The sequence below is a fragment of the Calidris pugnax genome, unplaced genomic scaffold (assembly GCF_001431845.1).
Source record: "Calidris pugnax isolate Ruff unplaced genomic scaffold, ASM143184v1 scaffold27, whole genome shotgun sequence".
NCBI classification, from domain to species: domain Eukaryota; kingdom Metazoa; phylum Chordata; class Aves; order Charadriiformes; family Scolopacidae; genus Calidris; species Calidris pugnax.
In genome coordinates, this window is record NW_015090893.1 from 2,831,245 (window position 1) to 2,846,220 (window position 14,976).

The 14,976-nt window shown below is 38.6% G+C and overlaps 1 protein-coding gene across 7 annotated transcripts in view; it reads right to left on the reverse strand.

Moving 5' to 3' along the window:
* Positions 1-14,976, reverse strand: part of TENM2 (teneurin transmembrane protein 2) — a 479,584-nt gene that overhangs the window by 99,427 nt on the left and 365,181 nt on the right. For 4 of the 7 annotated variants that reach the window (XM_014948060.1, XM_014948059.1, XM_014948058.1 and 1 more), the window contains 3 exons: positions 10,409-10,604; positions 7,459-7,560; positions 3,483-3,515 (listed from right to left, as the gene is read on the reverse strand). In XM_014948060.1, coding sequence (XP_014803546.1) covers positions 3,483-3,515; positions 7,459-7,560; positions 10,409-10,604 — 331 coding nt within the window. The remainder of the gene's footprint in view (positions 1-3,482; positions 3,516-7,458; positions 7,561-10,408; positions 10,605-14,976) is intronic. The other 3 variants (XM_014948063.1, XM_014948062.1, XM_014948061.1) reach the window with 1 other exon arrangement.

Sequence of the window (14,976 nt, forward strand, 5' to 3'; positions counted from 1 at the left end):
TTGCTATACTAGATACAAGTTTGGGGTACATTTAGCACTATAAATGCACAACTATGGCAAACTGGAGGAAGGATGTGCTTCTAAACAATAGGAGCGCTCCCAGTTGAAATTATTCAGTGGAAGCTCTTCTGTAGATAAATTCTTTATAACCCTGAATTCAATGCTGGAATCAGCAGAAGCCATAAAAGCTTTAAGAACAATGAGAAGTTAGTATTTTACTTGATGAAATCTATATTTTTAAAGTCAGTTTTCTCAAATATTCACAATGCTAAAAGTAGCTCCTGGGTCCTCTTTCAACTTTGTAAATGTTCCCTTAGAAAAGGACGCAAAGGATATGAAGCACCGATTTCTAGCCTGGCACAGGCAGGGAGTTACCTGAGCACCTTATGTCACCATCCTGTTACTAAAAGCACACGCTTTGCAAAGACCTGCTAATCCTCACATTTAATCTACAGTGTAGTATAGGGACAGGTACATGTTTTTAAAGAGTAACGACATGTTAAGATGCTAAATGACTTGTGTTGTAACAGAAATTTAACAAGTTGTCTGTTGTAGAATTCAGGAGTCCAGACTCTCCAGTCCCCTGTTTTTACCTCTAATCTCCATCAGAGTTCACGAGGATTGATGAGGAAAGCTGCAGACTAGAAACGATGGTTCTTGTATTCTATTTCTTGTCACACTACTGACTGTGTGTCTTGAGCCCCTTTTGGAGCCACGACCGCTAACAATCAGACAGAATTCAGCCCGTGACCCCTTCAGTTCTTGGCTCCTGTTTAAATTGCCAATTAAAAAGAGGTAGAATGGTGGATTTTGTGTTGGCTCTACTTGTCTACCTGACACTGGATCAAAGCTACTATCTCATTTCACACAGGCAAGCTAGCAGCTGAGAGATGGCAATAACTGTCAATCATTGTCAAAATAGGTTACATGTCCATTTATTTATTCTGTAATTATTTCAGGCACAGTTAATGGCACAAAACCCTTTTCAGTGTTCTGCAGTTCTTTAAAACTAAGAAAACGGAGGGCAGACAGGCAAGCACTGCCCTGTACACAGAACTCATTGGAAGGCAAGTGAGAACATGATCAGTTTGCTAGAAATGAAAAACGTCTGCTAATAAAATAGGAGACTGAGAAAACGAGAAGAAAATTTCTAACAAAGGCATTTTAAGGTACTGAGTCAGAGAGGTGGGAACTGCTGGAGAGGAACATTGCCAAAGACAGCCTTGTCTGTTCAAGTATCAAAACGATGCTTCCACCCACTGTGAGAGAAGGTTTGAGTGACAAGCTAGGGCTGTGCTGCTCCTGCAGCACACACAGAAGTTGGCACACAGGCACACATAAACACACACAACCCAAAAACAAACCCACCCAGAAAGAGACACTAGGAGAGAAGCTGAACATGCTGAATTTTGTCAACTGCAAGAAAGGATTTGAGATATGTGTGGGTGACAAGTCATGAATGCAAAATTTCCAAAGAAAAGCACACTTTTTTTTTTTAGTACAGTGTGATGAGACATGCTATGCTTATGAACACATAAAATGCTTGCCAATTAAGTTATTTCTCCAATTTCTCTTTTCTCTCTAACCCACTACTTCTCAGCCCTCTCCCCTGCACTCTTGCTCCACCACAGTGGACAATACCATAGTTCTACCTGTCATTAAGGTTCATAATCTGGTGGTTGTTTTTGACTCATCCGTTTCCTCACCTCACATTCAGGCTTTGACAAAGTCTTACAGATTTGTTCTGCATTGCATCTGTTTGTCAGAATTCTTGCCCTAGCTTTCAGCAAATAAAATCTACATTAAATCAAGACTTTTTTCTCCAGCATTGATAAATTCAGTCTTCTGCAGTCAGGACTGTGTGCAACAGTGCTGCAAAAATTGTTGTTAATCTGTTAATCTAACCTTCAGCTATGTGGCTCTTCTTTCCCAGGTGTGTGCCAGGTCCTTTGCTCTTATCACATGAAACATGAACTTCACACTCCAACTTCATTTACACACCTGCTTCGCCCCAGACTGCTCACTGCTAGAATTCTGACTACAACCTCTCCGTGACTTATAATGCTTTTGAAAGTCATATATAAAAAGAGCTCTTCTGAGCTCTTTTCTATGGTCTGTCTCCTTTGGAAAGAGCTCTTTTGAGCAATTTCCTAAGGTCTGTCTCCTTTGGAGGCCCTATTTGCCCCTCATTATCCACATGATGTTATCTATCTGCCCCATTGGGACAATAAACTGCCTTTTACCACACTGTTCCCCAAAACTGACATCAGCCACACTGCCAGTGTGTTTATAACACTGCCTATCATGTTTTTTCATTATATCTCCACATCTGTCAATTGGTTCCCATTCATTCCATTTCAACTTGTATTGACATGGTAAATTCCTGGAGGCAGGCACTGGTTTTATTTATTTGGTTTGCTTGTAAAGCACTAACCATAATAGATTAGCTTTAACAAGTGCTATTGCTCATGACAAACTCTTCCCAATGCCACAAAAATGGTGGTTTTGTTGTACTATTGTTCTTCTCTCACTCTTTTCTCTGCCAAATCAATCTGCTTTGGGTACCATCACATTTAATGCAATCTTCTTCACTTGTCTGATCTAGAATCTGTTATTGCATGAGTTTGCAGTGATTCACTTGAATAGTTCAAGACACACATTCACCAGTTTGTGCCATGGACGACCCGCAGTGCTGTCTCCCCATGGGTCCCATCTCCTCTGTTGGGCTGCCAACATCCACGGGACAGGCAAAGGAGAAAGGCTATCAGCATCGCCTCTCACCTTTCCTTCAAAGTCCCGCGAGCTTCTCTCTGCTTGCAAGATTTTCTAAAGTTCCTAAAATTTCTACCCAGGTTATGAAGGCAAATACTGTTTTCCTTACTCACACAGAGAGAAAAAGCTAACTCCTATACATTACCAGCATACGCAGGACGCCCCTCATTCATGTGCGCCACGTGCTCTACAGCAAGGAACTAAATCCTGAATTATTCAGCAAGATGCACTCTGAAATTCACATTTTCCCCACTGCAATCACTCCCAGCAGCTCTTATGCCACTGGGAGTATTCTGGACACGGTACTAAGAGAATAGTTTCAAGCAGAGTATTCAATAGAACAAAAAAACTTTACTTTATGCACCAGTGCCCAAGCACTATGCCTCTGGATAACCTCAGAGCAAGAAGAGACCCAAACAAATGAAATTCGAATAACAACTGAGAAAAAGCAAGAGTTGCTACTTCTAGCAATTATACCTTACTTACCTAAAAATTGACAGCTTTTTACATTTTTATACAGAGATTAACAGTACACACATAACAAGGAAAATGGCAGGTAGGAACTCTTATCGTGGCCTGGGCAATCATCAGAAACAGCAAATCAATTAGAATTACTTTAAAAAGAGACAGACTACACTTTACAGCTTAGTAACTATTTCAAACTAAATAGACGTCGCAAAAGAAATAAAAAGAAATTTAAAAAAACCTACCCTTCTTTTTATACTTATTAAAGTGGCGCCGTCCTTTGCCAGTAAGCCAAAAACAAACAGAATGAAAATAAAATAATGAAAAACCCACACAAGGAGAACAGGAAAAGAAACTGCGTATAACATAAATCTGAATCATTAAGAGTTCTTAAAATCAGATTAAAAAGTCAACCAATCAAACATAGTACAAATTTCCGGTTTAAAAAAACCCAAAAGCCTTCAATCCATTTAGATTAAAATATTAAACGTTTCTTATTACATTGCATAATCAACTAAAAGTATCTGCTAAACGGCAACTTTATGGCAGCTAACATGAGCTACTTGACTCCAGTTTCTTCCTTCTACAAATGGGACACCAAATGGGACACCTCTTAACAGGCTTTACTCATCATGTCAATACAGAAATCCCACGTGATGGTACATTGTTTCACCTTTTCAGATTAGCCAAGTATGCTTACGATCCAAATCCTAGTATTTTACACCATAAAATTAAAGGGGGGGTCTGGACACATTTGCAAAACAGAATACGACAGTGTCTTTGGAAGAATTTTTGTTAAAGGAGTGGAAGAGTTGCATGCCCTTCGAAAATATTATGAGATGAAATGAAATTACAGCCAACTCTGAGTCACTTCTAGGAGCCCAACTCATTGAAACACTGAACTCTACAAATGGTGAAAAGCAGGACACGACGAAGGACGCCTGCTTGCAGATTTACCACACAACTTGGCAGCTGAAAGACCAAACTATTCTCAGACATTAACAGTGGGAACACTAAGTAAGAAGGATGTCTTGACTTACTTGGGTGGTTATGTTACAGAGGTTACAGAAAAATAGAGATGAAAATAAAAAAGTGACAGCACACCAAAATAACACAATCATAGCTGCATGTCTGACTCTTTAATCGATCCTTGGCCATGTTATCCCTTCTTATCAATAACTCCTCGAGCTAATTGTGCACGAGAGGTTACTCACAGTGCAGTTCAATTTAGTGCAAATATTCCACTGGCTTTAACTAGCCACATCTTCTTTAGCAGGATCCATCTCCACCCACTAAATTATCTATTGATTATCAGACTTCCTTTTTCTTTATATGCTATATTTCATCCTCATGGGATTAACATGTATCATGACCTTTTTTTGTGTGTTAGATGGAATTCTTAATTAGGTTAAACTCCAAAAGATCTCAAAGGGACTCTTGCCTGAACAAGGATGGAGTATATTTGTTGATACTGCCTACCTGAGTAGAAGTTATTTCCACAGATAAGGGAGAGAAATAAAACCCCCAAATATTTGGCAAGAGCATTTGAGAGGGTGGAATTTCTGCCACTTCAATCAAGGTATGGAAGTGCATTTCAGCCTGTAGGTTGGGACAAAAGTTCATCTCTTTCTAATAATCTTCATGGTATTTTCCGGGAACTAACGGATCCAAAGTAAAATCTGTGCTCTCTCTCAGATTTCCTTCATTTTTATCTTTTAGAACTACATGGACAGAGTAAAGTAACAGAGGGAGTCCCTGTCCACCCTCTGCAAATAATTTGCAGGTGACTTCCCTCAAGATTCATTGTCTCTGATGCCCTCAAGATCAGCCCTATAACTGAGGATCCACTGGTGTAAAGGGTCACGGCTTCATCTCTATCAAACTTGGGTTTCACCCAATGTGAAGCTCTTAGATTGCTGTGTTATTGCATGAATCAAGTTTTAAAAGCCATCTGAAGAGCTCACTCACATTTTCTCCACATTTCTCTATTTGAGTCTTGTCTCATATTATTTGACAGTGGAGAACTGAAACATTGAAAGATGTGCGCCTAGGCAAACAATAATAATAAACAAAAAAAATCAGACGGAAAGAAAATCATTATCCTTCCACACTTGTGACAGTTTAAATATAAATTTAACTTTATGGTAAATGTGTATTAACATATTTCCACACATTTAACATACTACAAAAGATTTAATTCTCTATCTCATTTTGCTGTGTTTTACCCTGCATGCAATCCCAATTCTGATTTCTGTCTTCCGAAACTGCTCTCCCATACAATCAGGATTCAAGTAAACAGAGAAATCTGTGAACACGAGAAGGGGAATGACAGCGCCTGTGAAATGGGTGAGGCACACGCCCTTACACCCCAACTCTGGCACACACTTCTGGGTAGGTCTCCAGTATCTCCACGTGCAGCTACGTGCTTGCTCAGCAGCACGAGAACGCTGTCAATGCACCCATGTTGTCATTTTATGTGGTTTTCAAGCTTCTTTGTTCTTTAGAAATACCACGATGTCTGACAAGAAAACACTAAGAGAGTTGAAAGAAGCTTCCAAGGAACTATTTCTGCTTTTGAGGGGAAAGAGACAACATAGAAAGGACAAAGTGAGAAGCAGAGGGAATGTGCTGAGGAGTAGGAGAAGCCTGACAGATGCAGTTTGACAAGTACCCTATAGAAAAGCTATGTATCTGACAGAGCCTGAATGAAGTGTTTTCCAGAATTAACATAGAATGCAGTGTTACACAGAGGTTCCGTATAGAATGCAGGATTGCTCCACAAATCAAAATGCAAATGAGCTGATTTAATGGCCACATAGGTGTGAAGAGTGGCAGTGAAGCACACAGTCGCTGCATGCATACATTTTCACAGGTTAACACCACAGAAATGCATATAGCTGTCAATGGGTATTTATAGCATACATTATCACACCAGTTACTTTGTAATATATAGATATCTCCTCTATGTATTTGCCAAGTGTCTTAATTTCTCAGTTAATCAAACAACATGCACACTGTATTTGAAACATTCTTTAAAATAAGTAGGGCTAGCACTGAACTAACATCATTAGTTTTAAAGGCCCTTGGAGACTTTTTCTTTTCTTTGTACTGGGGCACCTTCAAGAGCCAAATCTGGAGCCACAGACTGGAAGTTACTCACTCCAGTACAACTGTAACAGATATTGTCTATTCCATAGACATGCACAGGTATGGTGGATCACTGAAGGAGTATTCCATAGACATGCACAGGTATGGTGGATGCCATCCTGCTACACACCAGGGGAAGAGGTGGGGCACAACAAACTCTCCTCAGGACTAGAACAGGAATCTAAGAAGAAATGAGCACATTTCTAAGGCGTTTCAAAAAGCTTTCAAGCACCAGGCCTTCCCCCTTTGAGCACTAACAAACCTGTCCCTGGGGAAAACAACTGTAAGCAGAGGATATTGATAGTGTGCCTGAATCTCACACAAACTAAGAAGGAAGCAAACTGGAAGATGTTATGACTGTGCTCAGGAACAACAGGGAATACAAACCAAGTCACTGATTTTAGGCAACATACATGATACCAGCTGTATAAACTAAAGAGTTCCTCCTTTATGAAACTTTTCCCTACAACAGCTATCCCAAACTCCCAGAAAGACTTAGTAAACACATACTGCCAATCCACAGATGTCTTTTAGATTTCTGTTTAATCCTTGATGTTCATGCGTCTCCCAATTTTAGTTGATAAAATTTACAATCAACATTTAAGAAAAGGTTTGTTCTAAGACTTTATCAAGCACAACTTATTTTCCTAAAGGCAAACTTCCTTTGGTCAAAGAGTAATTTTATATGCAAGAAAGATGCTATGTACTAGAAGTAAGGCTCAGCCAAGCCAGAACATGTTACATGTTATCAGTGAAGAGAATGTCTTCTGTTGCAGACCAGTTAATGATTATCAGAAAGCACTGATGATAATTCATCCACTTTTACAAAAAATAAGGGGTTTTTTTGCCATTTTTGCCTACTACCTTTGACACAAAAAAAGTTGTAGTTATGCAAGCTCAGCAGCAACGCAGCAAAACTTCCACTTGATCACATTTAACTAAGAGATCTAAGAAAAAAAAATGCATATTGATCTATTTGAATCTAGCCTGGACCCATGCTAACTAGCAGGCACTGCGGATCCATACATCACAAACACACACTGGGGTTATTTGTAAACATAAGGAAAACGATACCTTTAGCACAATCTGCTCCGTGAAATCCTGGAAAACAGTGGCAAACACCTGATACACACTCGCCATTCCCATGGCAATTACGGGGGCAATCTTGCACTGAATCTGAAACACAAGCATCACAGGAACATTAGCTGGTTTCTATTTAGGCTACAAATTATTTGCTTAATTTTTCTTCATTTTATTTTGTCTTCAAATACTTAAAAGAACAATCCCTGATAATATTAACACCACAAAGTTCAGGCGAGGCAGAGAGGTACCAAGTTTGATGGCAGCATGACCAAGTATAGAGCTGCAGTGATATGCTAAAGTCACTTATTAATTAAGTCTCTGAGCACCATTAGAACTCAAAGTTTTCTGATAGCGCTCCAGCCCCCTATTCCAACAGGTAGACAGCACTGCCTCTTAAGATCTCTACAGCTATGTCTGAATTCATATTATGTAGCAAATGTTTTCCTTCATCAGGAAAATCTACAATCTCCCTTTTGCAATGAGACTTTGATCTTGCACAACCACTCTTCCACGTGAAACTAATTATCCTAAGGAGTGTATCTTCTTTTCCTTCTACAGACATTTAAAGCCTCATTAATTAAGCTGACAGAAACATCTGCTGAACATGACAAAGAGGAGCTCTTTTACTCTGACAAACATTCTTCATCCTAAAAAAATTAATAAAAAAGGTGCAAGTAGCTATGCAAGAGGATGAAGAAGAGTTCTGTAAAAACAGAGGACGAGGTTTAACACCAGAGTTGAAGTGACTGACTGAAGTGTTGATTACTTCAATACTCTGAGAAGAGTAAGCACACCAGCCTGATGATAAGGTTTCAACTGTACAAAAATACTTACTTTCCACAACTTCTGTTATTATTTGCATAATATACGCACTACTTTGCATAGTAACAACCCAGAAATAAAATTCCAATTTTGAAATTCGTTTTTAAAATCACTTTCATTTGAAAGCTGCTGGATTTCAGTGGAACATATTTTCAACACTGAATTATTGGAACAAAAAAATCTAATCAGAATGTAATGTTACTCTTCACTATGACTCCCTGTTGTTGTGGGACCTGCGGGCCCAAACTACATGGCTCCATCAGTCCCAGACACCAAACAAATGGCAGCTGTACAACACTGAAAGCAAATTCTGGATTTGGAATTAGCAATACCATACAGAGCATTTTTCTGTCAAATTAAACTCAAAAGAGGAAAAAAAACTCAAGCACAAGTTTAAATCTAATTTCACAGTTACAGGACACTAAATAAAAAGAAAAAACCTCTAAAGCAAATTTTCAGAGATGTCATAGGCTTGGCTTCTTGGAATAATTAATGTAAGCAATGGAAAGAAAAACTGAAACGTAATGCTCAAAGATATCGATTTGTCTCATGAAGAAGCTTGTCTATAGGCTTAATCATTATTTTACTTCATGGCACAAAAAAGCATTTTCTGTGTATTCAAAATCATGGTAAATTTAGTATTGTCTGGGAGTTAACATCATTTCTGTTATTCTGTCTTCTCTTCCAGATCAGAGAAACATTCAGCTGTCTCAGATCCTTTGATTATGAAACGTCTGATACCAGGTGTGTGTAGAAGAACCTCTGAACTGGATGAAACACTATACTTTTCTCTACATTTCAGTCCAATTACTATTATTGCACTATCAAGTAGTCTACCTGACTATTAGACCTTTGATGCTCTTGCAAGCTGTAGCCTAGACCAGGCAACTCTTTTAAGGACACCTTATTGTATCTCAAGGTTTTCTAAGCACAAAAGGCACATAAGAAGATATAAGCACAAACGTTCTTGTTGGTTTTGGAAAAGCAAAAAAGCCTTATATGGGCAAATATATATATTTATATCAAAATGCACAGCACCTAGTAACTCTTGCAAAACCACATACAAAAGAAAAATATTTTTTTTCATCTCAACTGAAGTTAACACAAACAATTATATTCATACTTAATGACGCAGTATTGGCTATCCACCTACACCCTTTGAGACTTGAGCCAACAAACTGAATTTTATACTAATGTAAAAGGAAATAATTAAGCTTCATATCATTAATCAGGCATGACTGGAAAAGACCTCCAACTATTTTTCATCAAGCTTAAAATCTCACTTGGACTTTTTGCAGTTTCTCTTTCCCTAAACTAACAGGAATTACAAATTTATACAACATCGTGCCATTTATCACTTAAATGGCCAGGACAAAATACCATATAGACTACCTCAGAATTTTTTATGCCACTGTGACAAGATATTCAGCAAAGTTCATTAAGTGCTTCAAAGTTCAACAAATCTTCTATAAAGCTGGGAGAATTTAGACTCAGTTTGATTTTCAACTAAATGCAACCCTATTCTTCTAACAAAACTGACTTCTCAGGTCATAGGGTAGATGTTCTTCTGCTCTTGATTCTGCCATGTTGAGGAGCTGACCCACTATCAGGTGAGTAGTAAGCTATAAAACAGCATATGGCTAATTAACTCAATTAATCTCCAGAGTGACTGCAAACAATAACCTCATTCACAGGTGTCAGTTTCTTATGCTGTCTTTCTACTAAGATTAAACAGCTCTCCCGTTGGATACTATTCCATATGGGTGTAAAGCAGTTTCTCCAGAGAAGCAAATCAGAAATATAAAAATGAGAGAGATGAGGAGGGGAATATTAATTGGGAAATGCCCTCACCCAGGCGGAACTTATCTGAGTCTTGTTTCCCAGAACTAAATTAATGATCTATGGGAATGCTAAAATTTTAAAAGAGAAATCAGCAAACTAAAATCAGCAAACTAAAATCAGCACCCTGTTACTGGGGTTTTTGACAAGAGTAGTGTTGAGAAAAAAAATACACAATTTAACATAAGGATAAACAGGCCAAATACCAAAAGCATTACGACTTTAAGTAAGGGAAGATATAAACAGAGAGGAAAAATGCTCAGTTTGTGGAGATACTTACCCAAAATAACTGTACTGAAAGAGACCACTTCTTTGTCCTTGCCATCGTTATAAAATGCCAGGTGCCACAAACCCACATCCAAGTATTGAACAAACACAGCCTCATTCTGCACAAGGGTCTGAATGCTTCGGCGTTCCCGGGGGGACTCCACCACACTCCATTTCTCTTTCCCATCCAAGCGTTCCATGAAATCATACTGCAGGGTAAAAAGACAGGGAAAAAAAAGAAAAGAAAAAAAAAAAAAACCCAAACAAAACCAACACAAACAAACAAAACCCCAAACAAACAGACCTGAATACAGAATGATATTTCAGCTCAAAAATCTGACACTATATTTTCTCTTCTACCTTGTCATAAAATGGTATTTCTGGAAGATATGTCAATATAAAACAAATATTTACTAGTCGACCGTGGAACACACAGAGATTCTGTGGCTCTTATCCTTTCTTAAACAGCGACATAGAATTATGCATCTTTGCTCTGCAGAGGTGATCAAAAAATGTACAAATGGTATTTTTTGGCAGGCTGGGTTTTGAGAAAGAAGTTGAAATCAATGATTTGACCCATCAAATTTTAGGTTCCTACAAAGCTTTCAGTGCTGGAAACCTTCAACCTATGAGACACACATCTTTTACTAAGCAATCACCTAGAATAAATTCTTGCTGAAAGAGGAACAAAAGTTTCAGATGTAGCTCCAGACACGGAATTGAATGGAAGCCCCCAGAACATGAAAACAAACAGGAACAGCACAAACAGGAAACGGGTCTGTCTAACATTAGGTAACTCAGCATCTCATAAAAATACACTGTACAAGGTTTACACCACAGAGTAAGAGTTGCTTACCTGAGTTTGTACGTGGAACAATCAGGGACAAGTAGGATACAGAAACCAGAGGGAGCATGGAAAGGAATAACACAAATCAAGTGGCTGAAGGAATTGAACTTATATTAAGGAAAACTGAGAATTTCTGGTTGCATGGTTTCCAAGTAAGGTAGAACATTACACTAATCTTTGGAGAAGGGATCAAACAGAGCAAGTGATTATTTAGAGTATAAGAGGGATGGCACCATTAATGGCATGAAACTAAAAAAAGAAAGAAAGAAATTTAAGATGAATGTCAGATAAGCTTCCCATCTATTAAGCTCAGTAATAGCCTCCCAACGGAGATGCCACTGCATCACACAATTAAACAGGACTGGAAGAAATATTGGTTAATCTACAACAGGGAATAACTCTGCATAACAAAGCAGCTGGACTAGCTATCCTAATAGGGTTTTTTTTCTGTCTTTAATGTCTGTGATTCTGGGGCTCTCGAGCTGATGCTGTGCTCATCTTACTAGCTCCCAGAGTCCCTATCTAAGGGAAGCCCTTAAGAAACAACAAAAACAATAAATCTAATCTTTTGATAGTTGTATAACAAGTCCCCTATGAAAACACATCTTGTTTTAGACACATTTATCTACGTAGGAGTAGATAGAGATAGATAGACACGTCTAAAGAAAGATGTATGTGTTCAATAAAATACAGTAATAGCATGTGCTTGCTTGCCAGTAGTTTCACTGCATTTCCCTCTGTTATCTCTAGCACATAGAGTCTGCGCTTGCGACAGCTCTGAGAAAACATACACCTTCGCTTGCTTTCAGTTAAAACAGAAAACTGTAATCTTGCATCCTAAAAAGACTAAATATTCACAGAGGGCTGTCTAGAACACTGTATTCCATTCACTAGCAGTGAGCTCTAGCAAATAATACACGATATGCAATAAAATAACGAAGATTCTTCCTTCTAGTAGGAGAGACAGGCAGATGGACTGGTTTAATACTTTAGTGCCATGCTACACTTCTAAAACTGGGGGTTTCTATCTGAAATTTTCTAACAGTTATATATGAGCAATATGCAGTTCTTGATACACTTATCCTTACAACAAAGCGAAAAGTATGGAAGTACTATTGTCTTCCTGTTAAACATGTGGAACTGACACCCATATGCAGCCACAAAGGAAATCCACGGCAGGGTTGGAATTAGTGCCCAGGTCTACTGATGCTGAAAGCTGTTGTCACAGTAAGTGCCCTACTCATTCTTTCCCGTGCCTTTAATCGTGAGAAAGAGTAGGAGAAGTGGAACAAAAAGTTTCAGCAAATTGTTAATATCAGCTTGCCATCCACTGGAGCCTTTTCTCACACAGGATTTTTGCAGGAGAAGGTAAATCAGGTAAATTAGTACATTTAAGCCAATGCACCGCAGAGATTTAGAGAATTCTGGCACCTCAGTAACTTTCAGAGTATCAGAGGTGTCAAACACACATATATCTATCTCTTAAATCAATGACATTTGGAAATATCGCTAAAACCTATTGTCCAACAGTCAGGGGTTAAGGACAGACTCATCACCTCCTCAGGAAATGTTATTACTCGGGCAACATCTTGGGAAAAAGAAATCTTGCTCTTCAGAGCAATCATTCACAAAGGGTCAACTGAGGAAGTAGCAATAAAAGCTGACATTTCTCACTGGCCACATGCTGTTCGTCTCTGCTTGTGCTGGCAGGTTCCTCTGCCTCCCCTCTGTTTGATGCTGATTCTACCTCATACAGTAGAGAAGGCTCAGCAGTTGGCAAGATCGAAGGGGAAGAGTATTCAGGCTGAAACTGTTCGAAGTAGTTTTAGCTGCAGAATCTCTTTCACAATGATGGGGTGTGACCTAGTGAGAGCAGGTGCCTTGGCATGACTTTTAATTTCGGTAAAATTAGGACTGGTATCGCCCATCTTTAATCAAACTATGAAGAACTATTGCATGCTCAGGCAAAACCAAAATGACTACACCTGAGTAACTTTATGAATGGTGATGTACCCGTGCAAACTGATATAGAATGTAACACAATTTTTTTATGCCTCTTTGGATTCCTCTGGACTGAGGAAAAAAGAAGGAAAATAATGTATCTGCTGGTGGATCCCTGGGTGTACAAATCTTAATGTGTCGGCATTTACTAGGTATATGTACCCCAAAATCTAAAATCTCTTACTGAAGAGTCATCAAGATGGTATTGTGAATTCATAACCAGACAATATTTCTTCACACAGCTGGCTGAATCATCATTTTGCATCTTGTGGCCCCATTGATTTTCTGATTTACCGCACTTGTATGATTAATATTACTTTTAAATAATATTATGCTGAAGATATCACTCTTGCTTTAAAGCTACTTACTAACAAATATGCACAGATTAGAAGACCCATATAGGAAAAGAATGAAAGTGCTTTCATGATCCTTAAGAAACAACTGTGGAATTTTTAAGCTAACGCACCCAACTGCTAAGGAAGAGACAAATAAATCCCATGAATTAGGGAATGGATCTGTCAAACCAAACTAAATCTCTGAAGTAATTTGGAAGTTTCACAGAGTCTTTTTTATTGTTGTTGTTTTAATGACCCTTTATATTTCATGGCTTCATACCAAAAGTCACGAAAAATGGGGAAAACTGCTTAGAAATAAAATGCATCAGAAATCCCAAATGACTACATCTTCAGAGTTCAATTTTGCAGGAGGAAGAACTTACTATGATTAAAGCTCTATATAATCAAGTAACTTGCCAGCCTCTTCTTCTTACTTACTGCCTTACTTCTCTAAAAATATTCCAAATTCACATTCTCAGCGAGCTTGTGTATTTTTACTACACAGCATAACAAAATCCAACTGCATGCTTTTATTTAAAAACCTAAAATTTACACTAAGTTCTTTCTGGGCAATTTGTTTTTATAATTTCTCCATTCAGTGCTTTCTATCCTCCAACGCATTTTATTCATAGGCTAATAATGACTTTCTTTTTCCAGCAACCATGAGGAGTCAGAAAAACAGTTTTGGAAGTTTCTGTATATGGTAGTGACCACATCGCATAAAGCCACCCCTATAGCCCAGATGGACTGAGCCCAGTTGCACACGAGAAGTGACCTAGTTGTGAAAGCACAGAGAAGTAATGAGAGCTTGTGAGGGTCAAAACTAAAAACACAGAGAGCCTGCACACTCTTTGGGTTTTTTCTTAAATTTGAAACTATTTACGTGTCTCCACAAAATCCCTAACAGTGTTTCAAATTAGGAATTGAAAAGAAAGATTTCCTAGAGCTCTTGTCTTAACAATGGATTCATATTCATACCCGGGGAGGGGAGGAGAGGGGAAGAAGGAAAAAGCATGTTTGGCACTGTGGCTAGCATTTGTCTTTATGCCAAAGCCCTGTAAGACCTAAGCAGCCAAGAAAACATATGTCAGGGACACTTGTTTGCAAAGTGCTTTAAAATTAGTTCTTCATAAAATCCAGTTGGTAATTATTCATTAAAATACACCCATGAAACATCTGATACCCACAGCGGCAGCCAACGGATTTGTTTCAACATTTGAATGTGCCCCAACGCAATCAGCGCAACGCAGCCCCGCGTTCAGGGCGAACGGCACCGTTGCCATCAGGTAACTTTAAGGTGGTCAGGGCACCTAAATGTGTTTGAGCACTGGCTAAAAAACAAGGTAACACCAAAGGTCCCAGCTATTCAAGTTGTTTCAAATAAAGGCATTTCCTGTT